The sequence below is a fragment of the Drosophila erecta genome, unplaced genomic scaffold (assembly GCF_003286155.1).
Source record: "Drosophila erecta strain 14021-0224.00,06,07 unplaced genomic scaffold, DereRS2 tig00000021-arrow-pilon, whole genome shotgun sequence".
NCBI classification, from domain to species: domain Eukaryota; kingdom Metazoa; phylum Arthropoda; class Insecta; order Diptera; family Drosophilidae; genus Drosophila; species Drosophila erecta.
The window spans coordinates 14,467,200-14,494,797 of NW_020825198.1; the positions used below are offsets into that span (position 1 = coordinate 14,467,200).

Sequence of the window (27,598 nt, forward strand, 5' to 3'; positions counted from 1 at the left end):
GAGAGGCGGAGGGGCGTGGCCAGGTGAGTGGGCAAGGTGTGCTTCGCCCATTGGCAAGACTGCTGAAATAGTAACAGTGAGCCCGAATCACAAAAACACTGTGCATTGAGGCGTTTCGCCGTGAACAACGATTTCTGCAATAGAAAACTTGATTTGGGCAGGCCAAAAAAAAAAAATAGCTTCCGCCAGATTATGTAGGTCAATCTCACCTGACGGGGACAGGTGTTTGTCTAACTTATTTTTACCCTGTTTTTGTTTGCCTTTTCCTTCTTTATTTTTGCATAATCCGATCGTGATTGATTGACGTGCTCTGAGGATTGGCGCGAAAATATGAGACATAAATTGCACTAAAGAAAGGCAGGAAAAACAAAGCGAAATACTGAAAGTAGAAGAAACTCGAGGGGATAATGGAAATAAATACACAAAACTTGACAGTCATCCATTGCCTGTTTTCTGTTATTGTTTTGAATTTTTAGGTAGTGAAGTGAAGTTCAAGAAACTTTTGCCACCTTTACTTAGTTGATTATTTAATTTCGGAAGGCCCTCACACATGAGATCATTAAAGTTTGACTTTTACTTTAATTTGCGTCGAGCCTCGCAACAAGTATGGCAAACTGGTTGCCACTTTTGTGTAAAGAGTTAACTCGTTATGAGACGGGTCCCTTTGTCAGGTGCTTTTCCCTGCATTCAATTAACAATTTCTTGCTAAAAGGTGCAAGTGACGTAGCCAAAGGTAGTTAAGTGAATTTAACTGAATGGCTCTTTGCCACCATCGTGTGAGACGATCTGTCATCAACTCGAGATATATACGTACAAGATCAGTATTACTCGTTAATGCTTTTAGATACTTTTCCATTTACTTGTTTTATCATTTTAACAACTATACAAAAGTGTACAAAAATCACCCTTTTAAAATCTAATTTCTACGACAAGTACCATTTGTACAATCGAATTTAATTACATAACAAGTTTTCGTACAAAGTTAAGTTCACTTTATGAACTTTTAATAACATCTTAAACGTTAATCTATTTTGCACTGATTGTGCTATATGCGTGTGTTTTTATTAGTCAAATAGAGTTCGTGTTGAATAGAGCTTTTGTTCTATAGTATAGCCTTGTTACCATTACATTCCACTTGTTGCTGATTATACAATCTACATAGGCCAACAAATACCTGCGGAAAATTACATAAATAAATGTATACTTATATATGGTTATGCCTGCAAATCATTCTGAATAACAGTTGAAATACCTTTCCAAAGCTTCCACTCCGATTTTCGTGAATACCCCCCCCCACCCTATTTAGGTGACCCCTCGCAAAGGTCAACGAAGCGGAACGCATTGCGAAAGGGGTATAGAATAAGTGAGGGGTGGTGGGGATAGGGAAATGAGCATGCAACGAGTGGTAGTGGGTAAAAAAAGCGCTTTGTATTCAACAGGTGCTTGCTAAAATGCGTTGACCGTTTTTACCTAACCATAATTTCTTTAAACAATAATATTGTATCCTTTGATTTATTATCTTTGGAATCATGTAAAGAATCCTAAAGAGGCCCAAAAAAGATAAAGTTGAAGTTGAAATGAGTAAAGGGAAAACCGCTGCATGATTTCCGGTCAAAGTCTCGCATTTCATTAAAATATTCAAGAACTCCCTCTCCGAAATTCAAGGTTACCAAAATGCCGAAAACTGATTCAGTAATTCTGACTCCACTCCCCTTTGGACCCCTCCTGCGATCTACACTCCTCAAAATACTGCCAATGACCTTAATCATATTCAAACAGTTATTTTTTTTGTTGCTATGGAGATTACATGCCATTACCTTGATCGTTTTTTGTCTACAATTAACTGTCATTTTCGGATAGGTTATTTTCTTTTTCTGGTTCGTTTTATGTGGACTTTTCGTTGTGCCTAATGTGAGCAAACAAAAAATTAACAAAATAAAGTAGTTTGCGTTATACAAGTTAATTTTGTATTTGGAATACCTCAGTTTAATTGCGTTTTGCATAATAAAACAGACAGCCATATAGCAGTTGTCATATTTATAAACTGGTTTATATCAAGGTTATAATCAATGAAATCTGTTTTACAAATTCATGTATTCAATTCATCAGTTTTTCTTGATTTTGCAGATTAAGTACGCCTCTTAATTCTTCAGTTCGCATTTATTTTGAGTTTAATACAACTTATGAGCATGAATACCCTTTTTTTTACATAGACAAGTGCACAGTTGCAACTTTTTGGCTGCCGCTTAATGTCAACTTCAGTTTGCATCAATAAAATGCCAGCCGGACCAATGACTCATAAAATGCGGCTATCCAACTAACCGCAAATATTTTTTGTTGCATTTTCTGCTTCTGCTTTTTGGCTGCAAAAATTGCGCAACATTTTGCAGCAGGTCCCCTCAACACTTTTTGGCTCTGGTCAATTTGCAATAATTTGCTGGCTTGTTGTTGGATTTTTTCTACATTTTTTACGAGCACGCAACTTCAATTTGTATGTTGCTCTTTTACATAAAGTAAATTAAAACATAAAATAAAGTTGTGTTGGTACAGTGCCATAAACCCAGATGAGTTAGATATTTATGAATGTCTTTTGTTTTTGGTTTTCTTTTTAAGCTCAACTACACTCAAAAGTGGGCTAATGAGTTCAGTTGGGGCCGCAGTGAGACAGAAAGAGTCGAACAAAAAGTGGAATATCTAACGTTTTGTTTGCAAACTTTTCTGGCTTTGCGAATTTTGCTTAATTTCTTGTTTTCAATTTTCCAAAACGGAAACTATTTGTGGTTTTCATATCTACGTTTTTATGGCCTGTCTCACTGAAATCTAAACATTTTCCACGAATTTGCATGTGTGATCACCTCAGATAGAAACCGCAAAATGCTTGATAAATGGTCATAAAGAAAACAAAATACTAACAAATACAAGTGATGTTATAGTTTGATAAAAAAAAAAACCGCGGATAATTTTTCTACGTTATATTAATATATTTATTCTCTAAGTATAAAGTGTATTCTTTTATGTTCGCGCGTACTTCTTCGAAAGCAATTAGGCAACTTTATTTTTCTTACCGAACATTTGTTAAAAAAAAGTCTGCCCACAAAAGCAAACAAATAAATGAAGACACCTTTCCGGCAGTTTCTGTCTCCTTCATTTGGTTTCCATCAGTCGTAGTTGCAAAATGTCTCCCACCTTTGACCCATTTTCCCGATATGCACTTTAGACAAACACACATTTTCCCCCACTTTTCCACTTTTACTCGAAATTTAGTCGTCTACGTCTTTGTGTCGTTTGAGTCTCTTTATCTGTCTACATCTAACATCTTTCGCAATTATTTTGTCTTTGACGTTTCTTTGCTGCTACAATTTCTTGGCTGCATTTCGGCTTTTCCCATTTTTTTTTGTTTTTTTTTTTTTACCTGTTCGCGTGGGTGGCGCATTTTTGTTGTTTTTTGGCTGCTATTATAGGTAGTGTTCATTATCACGTGTTTGGTTTCTTTTTACTTTTGTTTGGCTGCCTGCGTTGCTATTCAAGGTGCCTTTTGTGGGTAATTTCTTCACTGTTGGCCATTCAATGCCAGCCAATTTATTTGCATTTCGAATTGCTGAAATTTCTTCCATTTTGAAGGGCTTCTATGGGTTGCGGTTCGTTTAGGCTTAGGGTTAAATTTGCATTTATCCATTCTTAGTGGTTTGGTGGTTTGTTGGTAGAGTACGAAATATACGTTTAGTTTACTAATCCATGCTGTATTTGTCTTTTTCAGTTCCGGCCGCAGACAGATTAGTTCAAATGCCTTAGCCAGGTGAGTTATAACATTTAATACTAAAACGTAACTTAATTTAATATTAAAACTTTTAAGTTGCATTTTTCATAAATTGTTATTTGGTAATTGTACATACTACATTTAACATTTTACATGCATAATTTTGTAATATTTAGTACATGGGCAGCACCGGTTTCGTTACTTTTAGCAGCACTGGTACTGTCTTATCAGTTGCCCATTCGCGCCGGAAAGTATGCCGCTTATTTTGAATTCGCCTACCGTGCTAACGTTCTCCTACAGTTTGAGATCCATTGTGCATTTGGTTAAAGTCTTTGCTAATGCTGTATAGCTCAATTAATTTACTTTACGAAATATAACATTCATTATTGTCTAAAAATAATATTAAAAAAAGATAATATTAAATTATTATACATTTAAATTCCTTTTAAAGATATAAATATCTTACTTTTCTCTTTGCTTTCTCATTGCTTAATTTTTTCGCTGCATTCTCGTACATGGTGGAAATATCCGTGAACTGTACCAATATTAAATATACATATAGTCGTGGTTAATGTTCCGGATAAGAAATTCTACATGACCATGTAAAAATAAATTTAAGCGAGGCGAATTTAAACAGATTTGAAGTGCAATCTTACGGCGAATTCGGTTAATATATTATTTTAATTATATACTTTTTTTGTTTGTATTAAAAATACTACAAAATAAAAATTAATTTGAAAGTATAAAAATATAGTCTATTTTTGTATAAAGATGTTAAGGCAACAGCTGATTTTAAAATCAATTGCATTTGACTTTAACTATTTATTTTATTTTAAGTCTAAACATAAATTGATTTAATTGGTTATAAATTCAACCCGTTTCAGCCAACTCTATAGATCATCGAGCTTTAACTCCTCGGGCCGTAGCTCCAACTGTGATACAACTGAAGACATGTACAGCGACATAAGCTTGGAGAATCGTCATGACTACGATTATAGGGTAAGTGCAACAATTACACAAAGCACGAATAATTATTATAATTAAATTAATCCCAAGTAGTAGTACTAAATTCACTTTTTTGCAAAAAAGGTATGTTTCGGATTGCTTAGCTCAGATAATTAGATATCGTTAAAACATCAATTCAAATAGTTTTCTCGGCTTTTAACACATTTCGCTTGCACAAAACGTTTTCAAAGTCTTCGCATTAGATGCCGAAAAATTACGGAATAGATAAATAAATAGATACCAATCGCATGAATAAGCAAAATATTGTCAATGTTTGGTATTTCATCAAAGAAATTGCTGATGAAGAGACATAATCTGCACTTGAACCTAATTCGCCAGCGCAAAATTTGTTTCCCAACATGTGTGTGAGCTTTAAAATTATTTTCATTGAGACGAAATTCCGAAAATGTTTTCCATGCTCGTTGGTGAAAAAAAACACCGAAATCCCTGGAAAAGTGAATTTGTGACTTTTCACTTGGGATCTTCGCGCGCAAAGAAATCAAACGTGTTTTCTTTCCCTCAATCGCTGTGGCAGTCACCTTTGCTGGTATTTTTCACTGGGAGTTCGTGGCTACTTGGCAGGTGAAATTCAGTGCTTTGGTTTTGTGTAGGTTGTCGTTGTCTATCGCGATCTCTGCGGATCCAATCCGAGTGTGCCTCGCCGACCATTATATAAAGCGAAAAAAGCAAAAGCATTTCAGCAGGCTCTCCGCAATTGACCATGGCCATTGGGGGAGTGCATTGGCGCCTCAAGGTCATTGAAATTCACTCAGCCTCCGCCAAATCACTGTCGATTAGATTTCCCACTGCCCATGTAAATGCTTATTTGATGGAGTGCCAAAGAGGTCGGGAAATCATTGCTGGCTGCAGGGTTTATTTTCGCTTTCCGTTGTGGGAAACGTCAGGAATATACAGGTATGAGGAAGAGTTCGTTACGTGTGTGGTTTTCGTGGGTTTCTGAAATGAATATGTGCATACTTGAGTTCAAAGTTCATGTATGTTTAATATGTTTAGTTTATGTTCGTTATTATATTTGCTTTTCTGCAGTTTATTAAATGAAGCTCGAAATAATTTGTTTACTTTTTGAATTGTTTCAATACCGATCCAACTTCTTTTTGTTAACAAAAGCTTTCTATCCTATCATTAAAAACATTAAGATTTCCTGAAAGAAAGCAAGCAAAATAAAACCAATTGCTAGAAGTGCACAAATATAATGGTGATACACACAGGTGTACAATTGCTTTCTGCATAATTGCTCAAAATAAACAAATAAAAGGAGAATGAACAAAGTAAAAGTCGCCAGCACAAAAGGAAAGGTGGAAAAGCGCACAGGAAAAAACAAAGGAGAAATAAAAACAAGGATTGAAAATGAGTTTGGCGAAAAATCTCACGTACGAATCAATTTTTAAACGCCCCTGTGCGATTGTTCTTTTATGCAACAGGCCAGCGGAAAACGGAAGTGGGATTTGTGGAAGAGGGAAGGGATTTTGGCCAGGTGAGAAACAGGTGGAGTTGGGCCAAGAGATCATTACCAGTCAAAGAAGTGCCTTGCATTTGGTTTGATTGTTGTGTGAAACTGGGCGCGGAATACGAAATGAGCTGCGAGTGGAAAGCAGATGGGTTTTTAAGAAAGAGCATGTTTTTGGCATCAACTGTACTCCTACATGGTATGAAACAATAAAATAATAGCAGTATAATAGCAGGTACCTCAACCCTTCTGCCTATCTTCTATCTTAACCTCTGTCTGAAAGTGGACTGTGAAAACTCAAGAAACTTTCCCCATCTCACCTTGGCCCGATGCCCAGGAAAGTGTTAAGCGTATCCAAAAAGATTTTCACTGCACCAAATACGATTTTCTACTTAATTCTTTTTTCACTACAGCTGACCCTAATTTCTGCACCCCGACCACCATTTTTTCAATGCTCCGTTGGCTTAATTAAGCTGAGGTCACTCATCGGACAATCTAATGCGGAAGAAAAGAATCGCATTGGATTGAACCGAAGGTGTTGCGTAAGGTTTCGGGATGCGGAGATCTTGACATGGTCTTCTCAGCTTTCCCAGTTTTCCCAGCGCTGTCAGAGGTTGATAAAATCTGCATTTGTCCCGGCCTCTCCGCAGCTGTTTTGCATCGTCGCACTTATGCAATTATAACTGTAGGCAGGCCCAAGACAATGCCACAATTGCAATTTGTTCAATTGTCAGAGTTGGCAAGCGATGTGGGGATGAAATCTGTTTTATTTTCTTGGCTTGATACATGCACAAGTGGAGTATCTGCTCTGACGACACCACTTGAAGTTGCCCAAGCAAAATGTTTAGGATTTGGTAATCACTCGAATTGAATATCTCTCCCCGCCTTTGGCTCTTCCAGTGGCAATATACACATGTGTATATATCTTCGCCATATGACGAAGGCGTCGACTGGAAACAGCCACCTACAAGGCATGGCGTATACGATAGACTTCCACTTCCACCAGGTGTCTGGCTAATAGAATGCATAAATATAGTAAATGGAATACAAATGAAGCTACAGTCAGCAGGAAGCGAAGAAATATATTCAAAGTGCGCGGGAAAGAAATCACCAATTGAATTTATTGAACAACGGCATGTTTATTTCTACTTCCCTCTGAGTTTAGTGAGTAGTTTTTCTAATGTTATAAATGTAATTATTATTAGATAATTTGAATCACATTTTACCGAACTTTGAGCACTGTTTCAAAACAACACAGTTACACTCCCATGATAAAATGACTAAGCAAGCCAACAATTTCTCTGTCATTCCGACCAATTAACCTCCCCCTTATGGACTTGCATCATCTATACAATCGCAGCAATTTCAACCGATTTGGGTTAAACGCTTTCGTAAATGCCTTTGAGTATTTAATTCCGTTTTTACTTTGGTATACTTTAAGGAGCATTTGCATTAATTATGATAATTGCAACGTTTATGCTTCAATTCGTTGTGTGTGTAGGTTTGTCTCTTTGTCTTTGGGATTTCGATGTTTTCTGGGTCAACGTCACATTTGGGTTAAAAATTGATTTTCGTTTATGGTTTTTACTCGTATTATTTCGTTTTTCGTATTATTTTTGTATTTTCCTTCCATATCTCATTCGGCTCGGCTTTATGCTTTTTATGTTGTGCCGGGCCTCGACTTCTGATGGTCTTAAAGGTGGGCGTCAAAGGTGCCAGCAAAATTGTTTAATCGATAAGACGACCCAAGCAGGTGGCGAATGGAACGAATGGCACGAACCGCTAGACAAAATCAATTTTCAGTGGTTTTTTTTTGAATAGAGTGTGGGTGCAGAAATCGTTTTTCCTTGCCGGTTTTCAGTTGATGGATCGATCGGCGTTAGCTGGGCAGTAGGAAAATATTTCTTAGTTTTCTGCTATTTTTCACACTAAAAATGGTAGCCAACGAGTAATATTTCTTGGATACTGACGTTAGTTGATCTCTGGGTTCTTGGTTATTCCCCATTTGTTTGCACTTGTATCTTCACATCCTCTGAAAAACAGTGCTTGACATTAAAATGGTTCTTGTGTTGACTTTACATTCACCTCGTTTCCATATCCATTATCTTGAATTTTGCTATTCCAAATCTAATAATAATTCGTTCTTTATTTTCCTCTACTTCCAGGTAAGCAAAACAATAGCCAAGCACAAACTACCTCGACCACTCTTATCTTACCAATTCCACTTGGTAAGTGCTAAAACGAACCCACAAAAGTGTTTCTTGTCTGCCTTTTATCTAACCTGAAAAATCGCCCGAAGAATTGGCCATAATGTGAATTTATGTTCCCACACACAAGTCCACAGGCGCCTCTTGCCTATTTCTGGGGGCGTGGCAGTGGGAGCAGTTGGCAAGTAGAAATCCTACGCTTTCCATTACGTCATGTTGGCTTTCCGTAAACTCGTATTACTTTTTGCACAAGGTTGTCCAAGGCGAACGGGGCGCTACATTAATGGGTAACTAGTCACAACGAATCGAATCGAATCGAATCGAGTGGAATGGAATCGAATCGGGTTCGGGTTCGAGTTCGAGTTCAGTTGGGGCTGCACTTGTCTTGGCCAACTATGGGTTGTATCTTTTCTTGTCTTCGCTATTTGGTCGCACTACAATTTATTATAAGTAATGAGACAGTGGAGAGTCGAGTTAACAATTACGGCCTACGTGCGAGTACGAGTTACCTTTCCTTGGGCACTTCTTTCTGAAATCATCTTGAACTTTTGGCATTTTGTGGTGAGGTAATCAAAGGGTTTTCAAGTAGCTTGTTTTTAAATGTTATTTATAAGCAGAAAATAGTTCAAAAATGGTTATCAAAGGGGAAGTCCTATTTATAATGCAAACTTACTTTCTTAGGCTGTGTTTACTACTTTCTTCGTTACTATCGTACCGCCTTTAGTTTCGCCTTGTAAGAATTCTTGTGTATATAGCAATTGTTGTCTTGGCAACTAACTTTGATATATACACAAAATGTGCTAAGCACAAACAAATCGCAATACAAGAGTTTTAAAGGAGTGCTATGCGTTCATATTGACAACAAACAATTGAATACATTTAAATGGAATAGCAACTTCTTTGAAGCTTGGATAATTCTCACAGTTTCCGCGCAATTCTCGTATTTGCTCTGGCAAATAAATATTGACTAAATTTTTGCCCAATTATGCAAACATACACTTATAAAGTTTGTACACAACTGCAAATGAAAGGTAAATAATGCCGGCTTTAAACGTATCTCGATCTGCGAGTTTTGCGTTGATTAAGGCGGCGGCTAAACAAATTAGAAGAGTAAATAAGGTCTGTAAGTTTACGTAGTGACACGGTTAAAGCAAAGACATTGAATATTATTATTCCATTATTATTACTGCTATTCTAGTGTGTTTGGTTAAATGTAGCTGAAAGTCAGTCTATGGGAGTGTACCACATCGAACTTATTTTAAGGATAATCTTACTTAAAATATCAAAATATTCCCATAATTTACAATGTTTTAAAAACAGTGGAAAGCCTGCTTTGATGGCTTTTATTTGTGTGCTCCTGAATTTCATGAAGCAGGCTGTGGAATGAATTTCAACTAGCCCTAAGTTCAGATCCCTGGCCAGCCCAGAAAATAGGTCAGTTCAGTTTCAGCTGTTCTACCGTAAGGTCCTCTTTAAAGGGTGTTTCATTTTTATCATCAAGCTGTCTCCACCAAGTTATCCGGTAAATATTTTTCTTGCTTTTGAACTAGGCATCGTTCGATTTTAAACCTAATAGACCTGGCTTTCCTACGTAAATTTTCGGCATCTGCGAAGATGTCGTTGCCGCGTGTTTATTTCGATATAGCCGCGGGAGGTGAAAAGATCGGAAGAATTGTGATGGAATTGCGTTCGGATGTGGTGCCCAAAACGGCGGAGAATTTCCGGGCCCTCTGCACCGGAGAGAAGGGGTACGGCTACAAGGGATCCCCATTTCACCGCGTGATCCCGAATTTTATGTGCCAGGGCGGTGATTTCACCAATCAAAACGGAACTGGAGGACGCTCCATCTACGGCAACAAGTTTCCCGATGAGAATTTCGAGCTCAAGCACACGGGAGCCGGTGTACTTTCGATGGCCAATGCTGGGGCCAATACCAATGGATCCCAGTTCTTCATTTGCACCGGGAAAACCACCTGGCTGGATAACAAGCATGTCGTGTTCGGCAAGGTCGTTGAGGGTATGGAAATCGTCCAGAAGGTTGAATCCTTCGGTTCACAAGATGGAAAGACCAGCAAGAAGGTTATCATCGAAGACTGCGGTGCCCTCTGATGGGAGCCAGTACATTGATGTACTGTCAATACTCTAACAACACATTTACAATAACACTAAAGATACAATTGGCAATATAAAAGGGGGCATAAATAAAGGGATCATGCTGCGTAATGTTTTCTTTTAGTCCAATTACTTACGCATTTTTTAAACCAATTGCTTGAATCATCTGGACAGCAGTTCCCTGACTCATTTTTCTTTGATTTTCCTTTCCATTACTTTTAATTGACTCAATTTAGTTCAAGAGATGCTCGCATATGTCGCTTTTGATTCTTGATTCTCATTCCGTCTCCCATTACCTTTCCCTCAAGCCTTTCTATCCACTTTACCCGATTGCACTTTGCAAACGTCTATAAAGTCACTTACACTGAAGAAAAAAATATTACGAGAAGCAAACTTAACCAACCAGCTGAAACTATATGTTTCATACATATACACGTTAGGTAAAGCTACTTTACCAAGTGAAATTTTAAAATAAAATATAACCGATTATTTTTCATACATACGTGTATAATGGAAAATCTGTTATATTTTACAAACCTACAAACACCTGTCCTACTATGTAACGTAAATAGTACTAAGCAGCCCAATTTATTTTTTCAAGTGCATGCAATACGAATTTCCAACACTGCTAAGTCGCATTAGTGGAATTTTTCTATTGCGTTCGTTTTGCTTTGGGGCTGCGTTTTGTTTTTTTTTTTTGCTTTTCTTTTCGTTATTTTTTTGGGCACCCAAAACAAGTCGCGGCTTCTGCCGCCGTCGACCGCGGCTGCGGCAGTGGCAGAGGAGAGACCGCGACTCGACGCTGGCTTTTCAGCGCTTTCCTCTCTCAGATTGCATTTAACTCTTGCCGCGTTCACAACACTAGAAAAGCGGAGCGAACGGGAACGGTCGCCCTGTCTCGCTCTCTCGCGCGGTTGTTTTGTTGTTGGGCAATGCAACTGCCAAGGAAAAGGAAAATGCTAAGGAAAATGCAGCTGCTGCCGCTGCGCTCCTGAAGCAAAATAGCCAAAAGGTTTAAAATTCAAGAAAATTAACCCAAAATTATCTCAATTCATGTGTGTGTTTTTTGTGTGTTACCTTTTATCGATCGAAATCGCTTATCAGCTGTGTCAGGTGCCTTTGGCTCATTAAACGCTTATTTAAGAAAAATTGTGAAATCAAAACAAATGCGCTAATGACAGGGTCTGTTGTGAAACCCCATAATCAAAGTAGACCTTATTCGTCTCATGTTTCTAATTTTCATACCCTCTGGCGAATATTGATTGGTTGATTGATCTTAAATTGAAAAGTGCGGTTGAATAAGTCTGTCAAGTGTTTTATCGAAAAATAAAAAATGGAAATCAAGTGTGGCATAAAATTGATAAATGATACAATAAATGGAACAAAATAAAAGAAACAAAGTAAAATAGCTTAAAACAGTTCAAAACAACTCTACGACATGGGGCATTTCAAATTGAAAAAGCCCTGACGGTAATTGATTAAGTAAAACAAAAGGGAGATAAAACGAAGCAATTCGCAAAACCGGCACAAAGTAAATTTATTGTGTCTTAAATTAAAAACTAAAAGTGTTAGGATCCTTTTTTATTATTAACAAGAGACAAGTTTAATATATATACGCTTTGCAAGTTTAGTACAGACAAGAAAAAACAAAAATTAAGTTTCTTTCTCTCTTTTTCGGTAGTTTCTCCATAAAAAGGGAATTAAATAAATCAGGGGCTCCCACCGACAATCACGCATCGCAGTCCCAAGTTCATTCAATCATACATAGCTCGTAGTTCTTAATTTCTTTTACTAGGCATTTTCCGTACCGTTAAGTTTGGTAGGAAAATATTCTTTCGTTAGCGATGGCTCGTCAATTAGTAGGCATATAAATCTAACGGCACAGTGCCCGAGGCAGCGCACGAAGAAGACAACTAACCGGAACTGAAAACTACCACTAAAAACCAATAAGTAAAAGGCCTAAGGTAGCAAAAACAACAAAAAGAACATAAAAGAAAGACCCTCTGATGGATGACATCAACAAAACGGCGGGGTGCGAAAGAGATGGGACGAGATGGGATGGGATGGATGGGGATTACCATCCAATCCCGCATGCGTCCCGTTACTCTTGCTTTTCGGTTCGTGTCTACGCTTGTTCACTTGCGCTTTTATTCAGTAATGAGTAAAACATATATGAATGTATGTATGAATGTTACATATGAGGGGGAGGCATTTGGGGAGCGGTTGGCTTTGGGTGAGCGTATAAAAATTCCAGATAATTATGCGCTGTCCCTGACTCAAAGACCATATGTTCAAAATAAAAGAGGCGGGTGGATACGACGAGAGAATCGCCCTCGTACATATGGCGAAAAACTTTTCCTTCGGGGGATCGGATCGCTCTCTTTCTTCGGTCCCTTGTCATTGCTCTTGTTTGTTGATTATTATTTTTCCTATTTATAAAGATTGCGCCTCCCCGAATTCGCTCTCCCAGTCTCTCATTTTTCTCACCATCACTGGCGACCGACTCGGTTTATTTTGCCCCTGAATTTCTGGTTCATTCAGTTTGCTTTTCGCGTTTCGCGTGCTTTAATCGAATTTTATTTTTCTCCCCCATTTGTGGCTGTAATAAACTACATAACACACCATTTTGAATAAGCGAAAAACGAGCTACTAACTTTTAAAATTGAAAACTATTCGTGAGAAAGTTTAGCAGCACAAGATCATAAAATCTAATATACTGTAAAGGATTACATCATTTGTTTTTGATTCTATTTGCTTTAGCAATCATAAGCATTTGCTTATGCTTAAAAAAAAATTTTTTTAATTCAAAAGGGCAATCGCATTAATTAAAAAAAAAGAAATGTGTTCAAGTTCAAAAGAATTGTACTTAATGGATCCGCATCAAGTCGATTGAGGGTCTTTCTTGGAAATCATGAATACTTTATGAAGTATTCGGCATTCCTGATCCAATTTCGCTAATCACTGTGTATTTTACAACCTTTTTTCTTGTCTCACTTTGTTGCATGAAAAGTGCACAGCAGCGGAATAAAATTTCCATTTAATGAGCTCCTCCTCGTTCGACTCATCCCCATTTTCACCCCTCCCTTCTCAGACCATTGTATGCAAATATTTTGATTTCAATTTTGCTGAAGAGTAGCTAATGATAATTTTCTTTTATGCTGGTTTTGATTACCGACAGGGCGAGGAAAAAATGGTTGAAAAGATTTGATATTCCAAAAATACTCAGCTGCCAAAAAGGAAAGTTTACTTCATTAACAATTTTGGTTTAGTTCATTTGGAATCAGTTTTTCTTTCGGGTATTTACTGTACATACATATGTAGAAGGAATTTAATTGTATTTTATTATGGGTTTCCTAATCTTTCCTCATTTACTTTATTGATTGTTTATTTCGTAAATAAACTTGGAATTGTGCTAAGCGAATGAGAAGTTCTCTTAATAGTAAAATCTTTATCAGTCATGCCCTGCTTTTAATTGGCCCTCATATTGACCTTTATTTAAATGTGTATGTGATAATGTGAAAATTAAGCTTTGACAAGGGCACCTTGCCTATAAAAGTCTTTGAACAATTTGATAAGACCAAGAATGATTCAGTTTACTACACTACAAAAGTAAACAGCACAAGAAAAATTCCAAGTAAAAGAAAAGCAAACTTAGCCAGCCATTGCATTTTCTGGTAATTAGAAACTAGACGGGTTTTCAAAACAATGAAAATAGGGTGAGGTTGGAAAATAGCTGTACGACGGACGAGGATATGTAAAATTGTCTAGAATTCGCCTCAAAGTCTGAAGAAAAATAATTTTACGGTCTGTTGGTTCTTAAAAGGAAGAAGAAATAAGAGAGGGTTGGCTTTTATAATGTATAGATAACTGACTAGCACACTTAATGCCAGAAAAAAGAATGCTTTTATCTGTGTAATCTTTTGATAACTTAAAATATCTTCTATACCAACGCAATTATAATGCAAGGTAAAAACAATTTGTGTTAGATCAGTTTGCGGCAGGAAACAGCTGTTGTATGTCGCCACTTTTGTCTCTTTCCCTCCGCCTGTAGCCCTCCTTGTCGTTTCTCCCCAGGCTGCGAAATGGGGTTAGCATGTTGTTTCAGTTTCACCTTTTAGTTCTTTGTCTTAGCGTGGGCGGTCGTCCGAAAGGTTTATTGCCATGTAAAATGCAACAACAGAAGAAATAATTGCGAATGCAAACTGCAACACCGGGCTAAGAAATCGAGGTTAGACGGGGTAATTGGCACGAATTCGGTTGTTGTCAAGTTGAAATATTGAAAGTTTTCTAGGGGTTCGTAGGAATACAAAGGTCCGAAAGCCAATAGCCACTTAAATGTAGATTAGAATAAATGATGAGGGTCCGAAAGTAACTACCCACTTAAATGTATATTAGCTTTTGTTCAACCAAAAATTTGTATTAGTAAACTCATCCCAATTTTGAAAGTTCAAGGGGTGTGTTTCTATATAAGAACACTTTCCCCAAGAATAAAGCAGCGTGAAGATTAATGTATGTGCTTAGAACAAATTAAACTGCTTGATTTGAAATTCCAAAATTATTTTCCCAAATCTATTTATATTGCACCCTATCCCAACTTAACCATGAAACGCTACCTCAGCTAATATCACCACAAATGTGAGCTATTTATGCTAAACAAGTCAGTCTTTATGGCTACGCATAAATGCATTATATGGGAACTCATAAACTCGAATAGTTCCCGAGCTAGCGCGTGTGCATCCATGATGCGATCCCCCATTTAAACTCAGATATTTCATCTGAACCCCAAACATTCCTTCAGTTCGAATTTCAGGCGTATGGCGATGAAAGATGCACCATAAAACGTGTCTGCTACTGCATAAAATTCCGAAAATATTGCAGTTGAAAATAGAAATTGTTGTTGAAGCGGCTATTTCACTTACTTTCAATTTTCATCATAAGTTTTCCAACGAAACGAAACAAGTTGCACAAGATTTGTATGACAGGGCCTGTTGCTGTTATTTTTTCAGTTGTTTACTAGACAAGTTTTGTTGGTGAAAGTTGTTGTTGTTGTTGATTTTGATGTTGGCCATGCTTCATTGACAAAATTGTCCGCAGATCAATGAGTCTTGCGGTCAAGTTGTTTTGGGCTTCTATTTTTGATCATTGAGGCATTTGTGGTTTTGGGCTTCAAAGCGATTTTTAAAAAGTGATATAAAAATGAATAATTCGTCCCGTTTCCGTTTTCCAACTAAAGAAATAGAATTTTGTATATGTGAATGAAATAGTTCTCATTTCTTAGCCGAGCAAGCAAGTAAAACAAATAAATTCTAATTTATTATGACAAGCCACTTAAACCCATTTGACATGGGCAAGTTTGCAGAATTGTATATTCTGCTCTCTTTCTTATTTTTATCTTAATTTGTATAATTCCCGTTTCTGTGCTCTTCTGAATCACACAATTTAATATAAACAATTTAGCGAAAGATGAGAGAACTCAAATTCATGACACATTTCCCCATGCCGTTTCTAGCGATGGATTGAATCATCGCTTGAGAAGAGACAGCAGAGAAGAGCGAAGACGGTCTCCGACTAGATTATGCAATTCTTTCAGTTACGCTAGAAGAATTGCATGCACCAACAGTTTCCCCCTCTTAGTCGCATCTATTCATTGCTTTGTTTTATCTACACGAAGTTCATCAATGCAACTAGGAAATTAAACTTAGCCAGAAGCCCAGAAGAAACCAAACCCAGTCGTGTAGAAAGAACGAGACTCTCTGTTCGAGAGAAGAGTGGCTTGCAGAGGGGGCAGGGAGAGGGAGAGTTGGGGAGACTGTCTTCGTGGATTCTCTTAGTTTGTTTATCTTTTTGCAAGCGCACATTTCCTGCATGAAATACAGAAAAATTCTTTATGGTTTTTCACCATTCTCCGCCTTTGTTTCCAGACAGTTTCTTGCTCTGCTTACTGCATCTCTACTCTCTGTATGCGACCCATCCAAATCCAAACAATTACCTTTCAATTTGTTAAGAATTGTGCTAAGGGCCATCGCGATACAAAAAAAAAATCATTTGCAAAGCTTTTTTTTCCAACTATAACCTTTCTGCATAATTCATTTAACTGCTAGGGGGAAAGAAAATTCTTTTGTTTACTCGGTGAACTTTGCTGGCAGTTCAAGAAACTCATTTTTGGAGATACAGAAGGAAATTCGTGGGGGACAATCTGTTGGATGAGATCAGCAGAAGAATTGCCTTGAATATAATTATGCAAGGAGAATTTCTTAATAAGACAGTCATTAGTCATTAGTTCATTAGTTTCAGAAAATGAAAAAATCGTAACACATAAAAACGAAGTTTTATTGAAAAAACACATTATTCACAGTTTTAGAAACAACCGTTATAAAACTATATATTCCAAAAAAAATAGTCCAACAAGTGTAACAAGTAAAATAGTCTGTTTCAATGCATTCAAATAAAATTTATGCAATTTGAATGCAACAACGATTTTCGAAACAGTAAAAAATAATAAATTATTTTGTACAGCCAGAGCCAAGCCTAAATATGCCCAGAAAAGTGCCTTAAAAATAAACGGAGAAATGAAAACAAAGCAACACAAAAATATCTGAATTATGTGCCTACAAAACTAAGATAAAACTGTCTTCCCAAACAAATGAAAAAAATTACAAAAAAAGAAATAAAACATCGCAGTGCGTAAATATATGAAAACAAAAGCATCAACCCAACGAGTGCCACGCCCCAGCAAAACAATTTAGACAAATAAGGAAAGAGATTACCCAAAACTAAAACAAAAAGTAAATCATGAGTAGTCAACCTGCCAGCCAGCCCGATAGCATCGATTTAGCCTATGATATGTGGGCGGGCCAATTCGAATTCGTAGGACCCACAAATCAGCAGAGCAACAAGAACAACAACAACAATAGCAATCTGAACAACAACAAGTGCAGGATAGGAGCGCAACAGAATCGAAAACTATCTACGGATAGTCTGGAGGATCTGAATCTGAGCTTCAACACGAGTGCCTCGCAAAATCCGCTGAGCAACGCCTACAGTTTGGGGGTCACTGGCGGTGCTGGTAGTGACTACAGTGCCTTTGGAAAACACCCGCCCATACTGATCGATCAGGAGACCTTTCTCAGCCTAAATCCAGCGGACTTTGAGGACATTGTGCCATCCAATTCGGAGCCCAATTCGCTGGTCTTCATCGAAAATAAGTTGGAGACTAACAACAACAGCCTCGAATCGAACAACAATCATATCAACAACAATAATAACAACAATAAGATCTACAATTTGGAGAACCTGACAAGTAAATTCAATAATAAAACGAATAATACAAATACAAACGGTTTCAAATTGGAGAACCTGAAGAATTTCAAGAACAAACTACTCTGTGATTTCGAGGATACCAACAGCGGGGGAGGAGGAGGTGGTGGCAGTGGAGGATCAGGACCTGTTGGCATGATGAACGGCGCCCTCAGCGCTGAGATTTGCGATAATCTCAATGAGCAAGTAAGCAGTGTACCACTAATTCCCCCGATTCCGGGCCAAATTCCATATAAAAGTTCAGGGTTCATTGGGGGTGGTGACACCCCCTGTTTTTAGTTCGCATGTCATGACATCTAAGTAGTATATAGTATATACACAGTCTGTCAATAATGTCCAGGCCATTCACTATAAATAAGCCGCAATTGAATGCAATTTGCTTCAGTCTAACTTTGAATTGCCTTAGTTCAACTGTTTTGTTTAGCTGTGGGAAATTTCAGTCCGTTTTGACTTCTTAATCAATTGCTACCTAAAGGGTTTGGCAGAAATAATATGCTGGAAACCAACGAAGTGAGTTGAAGTTTGAAATGGTATATAGAAATGCATAAAGGGTTTCCGGATTTTCAAAGAAAAAACAAGTATACTAAAAAAAAGTGAATTGTCTTTAAATAAGTATTTAACAATTTAACTGCCAGATTGAAAATGTGAATATTATCTTGTGCAATTGTTTATAAAATGTTTTAGAATTTTAACTAGTTTAAAAATTCCATGTGCTTCAACCCTTTAAAAAACGTTGTGCATCACAAACTTTGTTTACGATTTCCTTGACTTATTTACCTTTTTCAACGTCAAAACTGGGCCAAAAATAAGATTTCAAAGTCGAAGAACTTGTTGTGTTTGCCATATAATTTGCTAGACATCTGCTAACGATAAACATAGAAATCCTATATGCTGTGCCAAATGAGATCATCGGTGGCAAATAATCAGTGAGAAAAGAAAGGAAAATCGAAAAAGACATTTTGAGCAATCAGTTTACGGAGTCAAAAATTAATGATACAAAACTGTAACAAAATTGATGATTAGCCGTGAAAAGAAAATGTGTCAACGAAAGTAACAGAAGTGTGTGTGGATGGAAAGTAAAGTTAGAAAGACATATCGCGCATTAGTTTCTAAGGCGATCTTGTTTCAGGGCAGTGAAGTAAACTATATTTCGATAAGCTACTGATGCAACTCCCAGTACTCATCGCAATCAATTTAAAAGTTTATTCCCAGTTGTACCACGTACAAACCACTGCGCTGGAGGTCAGCTTTTTGCTTCTGAATGGCGATAAACCTCCGGCGGATGCTAGATTTGTTTACCATACTTGATCCACATCGACTAGTGGGGAAACTCATTTGATAAATGAAGCAATTGTAGGGCATTGTATTGCTGGAGGAGGAAATTGTGAGTTGTGAGTGTGTGTTGCAAGTCAAGATTTTCCATTTGGGGTCAAAGCTAATGCCGATTTTAATGTCCGAGTGCTTTCAGTTCTTTCCAATTGTGTTTTAATTTGTTATTTACAAGCTGTTGACGTGTAAAATGTTGCAAGGTAATATTCTTAGAACAAGGCAAAGTAAAAGTTCGGCTTCTAAAAAAAACAAAAACTGCATTTGCATTTGTATTACAAGAAAATCCACCATAATTTCGTTTAAAAAATATTTATTTTTACATATTTGCTTTTGTGGAGGCCTTGTTTGTTCTCAAGTTTATTTTCCCCAAATTTCCATATTTTCGAGCCAACTACACGGACCCCATACCATCTGTTCCGCATTTCCGCACTTGACATTACACATTTCCCATCGTTCAGTTGCACCTGTCGGTCCATCAACTTGCCGAAACTAAACTGGAAAAATCAAAGGCCCCCAAAAAAAGCCGAGGTACATTAATGACCTCGGGAACACCTCAGGTGAAAGAAAGAGGAAAGTGACGAGCCAGAAACCGTAGTCCACGACTTTTCTTATACCCAGTACTAAATAAGTAAATGTATTTAAAGGAAATACATTTCTTAAAAGATTTTTCTGAACAGCATAATAAAGATCATATTTCAATTCTTAAAAATTCAAATTTAATAATCATAAATATAAATTTAGTATCATACATTGTATTCAATTGATTTAGCAAGCCTCACCGATTCACTGGTGAACAGTATGTGTTTCTCTTAATATCTAAGTACAGGGTAATCTATAGTCGTTCTTACACGATTCTATGTACAACTCCTCGTCACTTGTTACTCAATTTGTCTTACACTTTTATCGTTTTTTCTTTGTGCCCCCAGCAACATTTGGTTTTTATTACTTTCTTTGCTTTGACCAAACGGTTTCTGAATGAGACGCTACTTCTGTTTTCGCGGCTATTTTTCTGCCTTTTGGCCTTTCCGTATTTTTTCTGAAGAATTCGGTAGACATTACATTTAAATTCTAGTTTCTATATAATATGCTCAGTTTTTTGGCATGGTTCATTGTACACATACCCATACCCAGCCCCTAATTAAGACCCCCATATCGTACTTTTTCGGTTGACTCAGCAGGCTTATTCTTCTCTCTATATATTGCCCACTCTCTGAATATTTCTCCATTTCTATGGCACTCTGTTGTTTGTTTTTGGTGGGGCCCTAGGCCCATTTTTCAGTACTTGCCGCGCCGCCTTTGACGTCGATTGTGTGTTGGTGTCCGTGTATCCATCGGTTTTCAGTGCTCTCATCTCCATCGAATATAAAGTGACACACTCTCTGTAAATCTAGCAAAAATTATCAACTGCGAATTGTTGCCAGAAAATTGCAGTTAATTAATCATAATTGAACCCTTTGCCTTTGCCGCACAGTTGAAGCGTCATTGGGTGCCGTCCCCAAATGAAAACCGCTTGTAGCCACTAATTGAACTTCTCAATTGACATTTCTGGGGTAGTACAATTGTGGGCTGTAGAAGGGGTGTTATTAGGGAAAGGTGACGGAATTAGTTTAGCAAGCGTCCCGCTTTGTCATTCAATTTTGCATGGATTTTTCATAGTTACACTCTAAAATCAGCGAGAAAACAAATGTTTGATATCAGGGCTTAAGTCAAAGATACGCTTGTAACGCATGCTTCAATTGTATTCCGAAAGTAATTGTTGAAAACGCAAAAATCACCCTGTTTCCGGCTGATTTGATAAGGCAGCTCTTGATCATCCTGCATTGCAGTCATCTTGCACATTTCTTATCAGGCAGCAAGTCAGGCAGGCAGGCAAGAGACTCATGTTCAAAACTTCTGTTTTTATTTTGCCTATATGTTTTTAAATTGCGCGGGCGGGCCATGAGTAATTGCACAAAAAATCAGTCGTCTGCAAATCTGTAATGGGGAAAACAGATTTTTGCACATGCCACCAAATAGTTGGCCAAAACTTGAATGCAAAATACAAGCGATATGTGTGTGCGTGTTTTTTTACGCCTTCAACTGAAGTGGCTGCCTATGGGGCGTATGCTTAATATTTATGAGATTCATATGGGCAAGGCATGCCAATAACACTGGGCAACCAAAGTGGCATGGCAGATGTGTAGGAAAAGCGTCGAAAGTGCTTCTCAAGTGGAATGTTTTCGTTGAAAACTTGTATTTTGAGGCACAAGTTTTGTTATCAACATTTTGTTTGCGTGTAGACTAGTGTAATTAACAGCACTTTCAGAGAGTTGTCGTTGTCGCTTTGAGAAAATATAAACGAACAGTCTGCTTTGGCCATCAAATGAGCAACGACTACGCGGCGATGCAGAAATAATTTGAATTTTCTTAAGCCTGCGAGCAAAGAGCATTCCTGAATAATGTGAAACGATATATCAGCAAATATATAATCATTTGCACACCATATAGATATAGGCAAATGTATGTGAAATATCCCATGGCTGATGTGCAGTTGGTGAACGATCTTCTCCTCGATCTGCGGCACATGAAAAACGATTGTGTTAGTCGATACCCGAACCCTTGTACTCGAATATAGACTTATAAGTTGTCTTTTTCTATATACTTACAGCTGGAATTGCTGCAGCGCAAGGTGGACGATCTGTCAGATACACAGAATATAGCTGAGGATCGGACGACCCGCACCAAGACCGAATATGCAGTCCTTCAGGCGCGATATCACATGCTCGAGGAGCAGTACCGAGAGGTTAGTACATAATATATCTTTCGAATTTTAGAAGAATTATTCCTTATATATTTTTTCTTGCAGTCGGAACTGCGTGCCGAGGAGCGTTTGGCTGAGGAGCAGAAGCGGCACCGCGAGATTCTGGCCCGAGTGGAGCGTGAAGCCTCGCTGCAGAACGAGAACTGCCAAATGAAGATCCGTGCCACCGAGATTGAGGCAACGGCGCTGCGGGAGGAGGCCGCTCGACTGCGTGTCCTGTGTGACAAGCAGGCCAATGATCTGCATCGCACCGAGGAGCAGTTGGAGCTGGCGCGCGACCAAATCGGAGTCCTGCAACAGGAGCACGAGGAGCAGGCACAGGCACTGCGCCGACACGAGCAGGAGAAGAAGTCCACCGAGGAACTGATGCTGGAGCTGGGCCGAGAACTGCAGCGTGCTCGCGAGGAGAGTGGAGCCCGGGCAATGCCGACCACATCGCCGGAGAGCATAAGACTGGAGGAGCTGCACCAGGAGCTCGAGGAGATGCGTCAGAAGAATCGAAGTATGTAAACACATTCAATCAAAAGCTGACTGCATTTAACACATTTTCTGTACTAGCCCTTGAGGAACAGAACGAGGAGCTGCAGGCCACGATGCTGACCAACCAGGCCACCATGCTGACGAATGGCGTGGAGCAGGGTCGCCATCTGCTGAACGGAACCCTCAACAGTTTGGCCCAGGAGCTGGAGGAGATGTCACAAGCCCAGGTGTGTACTTCGAGTCCATCTGTTACGTCGCCTGCTTCTGCTTTTAGTGTAGTCCAATCCATCATCCCCACACCCACAAAACCACAGTCTAGGAGCCAAGTCCAAAAGCACACGCACAGTCACCGCAAAAGAAAACAGATTAAAATGTTATTTTGGAACTATAGTTTGGAAGTGTCCTAGTGTCCGTATTGCCCTGCGCTTATTTTAAAAACCATATATCTTATCTGCCCACATGTGTATTTAAATTGACATTTATTGTATTACAGGATTCTGTGGATTCAGCCACATTAGCATCCTTAAGTCAGGTAATGCTTCAATCACGCAAAAGCCTCAAACAAAATGAACAATTAATAAAACACGGTTTTGGAGCCACTGTGCACGCAATGCAGCTTGACTTACACAAAATTTGACTTAAGACTAATATTGGTTCATGGTTTTCTAATTGAACAAACTCATTACGGACAATTTTTCACCTGGCTAACTACAATATTCATACATTTGTGTTTATAAACAATTAAATTCTTTTTCGTATCTATGTTTTTCGTGTCGACATTATATCTTTCTAAGTACTAATAAAAATATATGTTTTGCAGCTTCAACAGGCCTTCCAGGAAAAGGAGGATGAAAATGTTCGGCTCAAGCACTATATTGATACCATTCTACTCAACATCGTTGAGAACTATCCCCAATTGCTGGAAGTCAAGCCCATGGAGCGAAAGTAGTGCGGCCAACTGGAGGAACAAACCAACCCTAGGCACTCGACAGAGTGCCACAACCACCTAACATTACCTAAAATTAATAAACTAACTAAACCATACTCTATGTTAAATTTTTAAGCTACACTCTATACATGTATTTATGCCTAACTTAAGTGGTAATTTATTTTATAACAATTTAATGTAGTTTTTTAAACCAAAACAACGCAGAGAACACAAAGATTGCATGTCAAATGATGAAAAAGTCCTTAATTTGATTAGATAATGTTTTGTATAAAGAGAGTCTAAAATTGTGTAAAAGTTTATTTTCATTCGTTTCTAGTTTGCGTTTTGTATAGTGCGTGTTGTTGATCCATAAAGATATTACTTATAAATATTGTTAGATTTTAAGTCGAAAAGAATGTTCATTCATTAATCAAATGGAACCCAATAATTTATTGATAATTGCCGGAAAATCTGATTGTGAATGTATATAGCATAAAAAGAGATTTTATGTGCTGTTAATGCTTGACAGTAAATATTTTCAATTTCGTTACGGCAGCTAAGAAGGTTTTTGCTAGGACAAGTGCTCCATTTTTCAAATCTTTCCATCACAAAGATCTTGTCTCTACAACATGTATACTTTTTAACTCTTTCACTACTTTGTTTGCGCTCTCAAGAAAGATCTTCCTTGGTTTGCCTGTAACGTAGTTACAAAAATCTATGAAAAAATTTGCGTTTATGGTATGGACAATCCCAGGATACAAAGACGGAGTTTTAGTTTGACGTGAGTCTAAATGAGAGCAATTATCACGTGGAGTTATTCAATTCAGAAGTTATATCTTAATCAACTCACTTATGTCAATGTATAGCACAGTTAAAACTAATCTTACTCTGCATATATAACAACATTTAATGGACATAATGTGCAAACGTTTAGGGAAAGCACATGATAACTCCAAACGAAAGCGATCCCTAATAGTCTTAGCAACAGAACAACTCAAGCGGTCAACCCTAATTTAGCTATATTAATATCCAAGAAAACTCGTTAATCAAAATTTTATTGCCTTAAACGAATGTTTTAAAAAATGTACTAAGGCTTAGATAACTCTAACAAAAAAGTCCATAAGGTTTAATGACATGCTGAGAAATATGGAATTTTAAATGTAATTTACTAGATGCAAGTCGCTGAACTTATATCAAAATAAAAGGAGAATATTTTATAAACACGGGCCCGCCTTTTTTTGACGCCCTAAAATCAAAGCGATACTAATTGGCGAAACCCGTTTGAAGACAATGCACATAAATGTTTAATTTATTAAGGAAGCGTGAAGCGAAGAACAGGTTTGCTTCCTCAGGGAAGATTGCACAAGATCTTTTTGATTTTAACGCCTTATATAAGCCGGGTTCTGCAGCAGTCAAGGACAGAGAAGACATTGGAGTTAAAGTTACAAGATGTTTAAGCCACAATATCACTTGGCCGCAGGTGGGCAGCTGAATAGCATTTTCGATTGGACAGGATTGAGTTTGACTCTTGTGTTTTCCAGTGCTGCTGTGTTTCGTCTTCGCCACAGCGCAGGTTGTGCCAAATGCAGAAATCGGTCGGATTACTATCCAAGTGCCGTTGCTGTCCAATGGAAAGCCCGTGATCCTGGCCAACCAGGAACGGGAAGAGGTCGCCACCGTGGAGGAGATCAAGCCGGGAATGGTCCATGTTGTCCAGGAGGTAGTGGTGCCACCTACAGTGAAGTCTGATAATAAGATGCGGGTGGCACGATCAATTTCGGATTCTGGTATCCCTAACCATGGCATCCCAAATCCTGGCATCCCTAACCATGGAATACCGAATCGTGGAATCCCCAATGATGGAATCCCAAATCCTGGCATTCCCAATCATGGAATTCCCAATCCTGGAATCCCTAATCATGGAATTCCAAACCGCGGCATTCCTAATGATGGAATCCCGAATCCTGGCATTCCCAATCATGGAATTCCCAATCCTGGAATCCCTAATCATGGAATTCCAAACCGCGGCATTCCTAATGATGGAATCCCGAATCCTGGCATTCCCAATCATGGAATTCCCAATCCTGGAATCCCTAATCATGGAATTCCAAACCGCGGCATTCCTAATGATGGAATCCCGAATCCTGGCATCCCCAACCACGGAATTCCAAACCCTGGCATCCCCAACCATGGAACCCCCAATCCTGGCATTCCCCATCCCGATGCTTCCGAACTTATGCCAGTTGTTGTACCGCCCAGCAGTCGTACCACCAGTGCACCCGCCTCTACATCAATGCCCAAGCGAGTGCCAACCAGGAATTGTTTTCATCTGCTGATGGGAGGCATTGCCACCACATCGCCAGCGGATATAATGACGCCTCCCTCTACGGAAAACTGCGATGAGCTATGCACCAAGTTCGAGTACTCGCCCATTTGTGCCCACAATGGCATCTGCATCCATGAGTTCGCAAATCAGTGCGTGATGAACACCTTCAACTGCAAGCATCGGGATTTGTCTTTCCGCGCAGTGGACGAGGATGTATGCCGACTGGGAGTTTGCATGAGGCGATGCAAGGAAGACGAACTGACGCTTTGAATCGCCGACGTCTTGTGGTCTTAGTGTATATGAATACAACATCCCTTTAGTAAAAACATATTAAATCATTTAATTATATGCATACATTACAAAGAAAAAAGTGATTGTTTTAATAGTTATTTCATCTAAATAGTTATTTGTTCTAAAATTGTATATACAAGAATGTACGTAAGACAAGTGGACTGTCCTTGAGCTAGTAACTGATTTAAAACATTAAAGAAGTGTTCTTGAAACTATTTCGGTGTATTAAATAAAGCCTAACAAATTAAATAAGAATCAGGATTCAACAAGAAAGGTATCCAGCTTTGGAAAGCAGAAGCTTATAACCTTAAATTATATAATTTTTGGATTAATTTCATAGCAGCCATATTTAAAATGTATCGTTTTTTGGTATCATTTATTTATTTACTTATAAAATGTCTGTAATAAAAGTTAAAGTGTAAGTTAAAAGTAAAAGTTAAAGTTAAAAGTTAAATGTAAATTTCAAGTTGTAAATATGGTTTTATATCTAAGCAATTGTTGCTTATAATAGTTAGGCTGCCAGCTGGTTTTTTTTTGCTTTCTTCATATTCGAGAAAACCTAGTTGATGTTACAAATTGTCTTTCGGGTGAACCTTTCGTTTCCGACCATATAAAGTATACCATATATACCACATATATTTGTTGTATTTTTTCACTATTTTATATATCTTGTAAATTTCTATAGATTTGCAAAAAAATGTTTTTTTCGTTCCACGGGTATTCCAAAAAATGATGAAATTTCTCGTCGCATTGTATCTTGTTTTTATTTTATTTCTCTGCTCAACCTTTCAACTGAAAGCATCGCTCACAAGCCGAACTCCCTGAGATCTGACTCCATGCAAAGAGGCTGCCAGTCCTGCGTGCAACGATGGTCTTCCACGAGCTTAAACATTTTCTGCGGATTACGGCAGTTGTAGGCTGTCATGGCACAGCGACTCTCAAACTTCAGAAGGCATTGTCCATTGGTGGCGCACACCGAAGGATCCTTTTCGGGACAAAGATAGTCGCATTTATCCTCGGCCACATCCGCATAAACCCTTTTACCGTGCTGGTCAATGCTCAGGTGATTGCTAGTTGAAGTGGGAACCACTTTGGCGGTAGTATATGCCATATAGGCTGTAAAAATGCGTTATCTTTATAAATAATTGTTGTATTTTGTTGACAAAAGAACGAACCCAGGAAGAATAATGTCAGGAGCTTCATTGTTGGTTTATGATGAGGTCCTTCGGTTGAATATGTTGATGTTTATTTTTGGTGCGTATTACCTTGCTGTGTTCGCAGCAACTGTAAAACTGTTGATTTTGCCACCGACTGGACGCGTTTTTATATACTCATCAGATTTTTGCTGATGACAGCTTTTGGTTTCTGCTGCCGATGCTGCGGTCTGTCCTTCCTGATTCCCTACATAATCCCTTATTTTAACACCTGCCAGGGATATTAAATTGCATCATCATCGTTGCCATCAGCAGCTTTGCGTGTCATTTTTATTCTTATCTGCCTTGTAATTATACTGCCCAGACTGACTAAAAATAAAACTCCGAAATGCCAAATTTGCATATTTATTGTTAGCATTTTAAT

General features: G+C 38.2%; 4 protein-coding genes across 21 annotated transcripts in view; 3 read left to right on the forward strand and 1 right to left on the reverse strand.

Moving 5' to 3' along the window:
* The window catches only part of LOC6545705 (rab11 family-interacting protein 3), a 42,418-nt gene extending 17,792 nt beyond the window's left edge, over positions 1-24,626 (forward strand). For 5 of the 17 annotated variants that reach the window (XM_015158481.2, XM_015158486.2, XM_026977749.1 and 2 more), the window contains 7 exons: positions 3,758-3,796; positions 4,642-4,756; positions 21,843-21,977; positions 22,041-22,497; positions 22,554-22,702; positions 22,969-23,007; positions 23,296-24,626. In XM_015158481.2, coding sequence (XP_015013967.1) covers positions 3,758-3,796; positions 4,642-4,756; positions 21,843-21,977; positions 22,041-22,497; positions 22,554-22,702; positions 22,969-23,007; positions 23,296-23,424 — 1,063 coding nt within the window. In that variant the 3' untranslated portion in view covers positions 23,425-24,626. Of the gene's footprint in view, positions 1-3,757; positions 3,797-4,641; positions 4,757-11,342; positions 11,562-11,583; positions 12,020-13,059; positions 13,151-13,247; positions 13,268-17,065; positions 18,053-18,262; positions 18,377-21,505; positions 21,774-21,842; positions 21,978-22,040; positions 22,498-22,553; positions 22,703-22,968; positions 23,008-23,295 lie in introns of those variants that run through there. The other 12 variants (XM_015158479.2, XM_015158480.2, XM_015158482.2 and 9 more) reach the window with 10 other exon arrangements.
* On the forward strand, positions 9,811-10,661 carry LOC6545704 (peptidyl-prolyl cis-trans isomerase). Of its 2 annotated transcripts, none has more exons than XM_015158476.2 (2): positions 9,811-9,959; positions 10,014-10,661. In XM_015158476.2, exon 2 carries the CDS (start codon positions 10,052-10,054, stop codon positions 10,544-10,546), a length of 495 nt encoding a protein of 164 aa, XP_015013962.1. In that variant the 5' UTR covers positions 9,811-9,959; positions 10,014-10,051; the 3' UTR covers positions 10,547-10,661. The 2 variants fall into 2 exon arrangements, with proteins under 2 accessions (XP_015013962.1, XP_001972717.2); XM_001972681.3 differs by having other exon boundaries at positions 9,813-9,959; positions 10,052-10,661.
* Positions 24,627-24,696: 70 nt separating the features above from the next.
* On the forward strand, positions 24,697-26,350 carry LOC6545706 (splicing factor, arginine/serine-rich 15). Its single transcript, XM_001972683.3, has 2 exons — positions 24,697-24,883; positions 24,945-26,350. Exons 1-2 carry the CDS (start codon positions 24,853-24,855, stop codon positions 25,997-25,999), a joined length of 1,086 nt encoding a protein of 361 aa, XP_001972719.1. The 5' UTR covers positions 24,697-24,852; the 3' UTR covers positions 26,000-26,350.
* Positions 26,351-26,780: 430 nt separating this feature from the next.
* Positions 26,781-27,525, reverse strand: LOC6545707. The gene is made up of 2 exons (XM_001972684.3): positions 27,196-27,525; positions 26,781-27,136 (listed from the first exon to the last, which is right to left on the reverse strand). The coding sequence occupies exons 1-2, from the start codon at positions 27,221-27,223 to the stop codon at positions 26,826-26,828; spliced, it is 339 nt and encodes a 112-aa protein (XP_001972720.1). The 5' UTR covers positions 27,224-27,525; the 3' UTR covers positions 26,781-26,825.
* Positions 27,526-27,598: the final 73 nt, after the last annotated feature.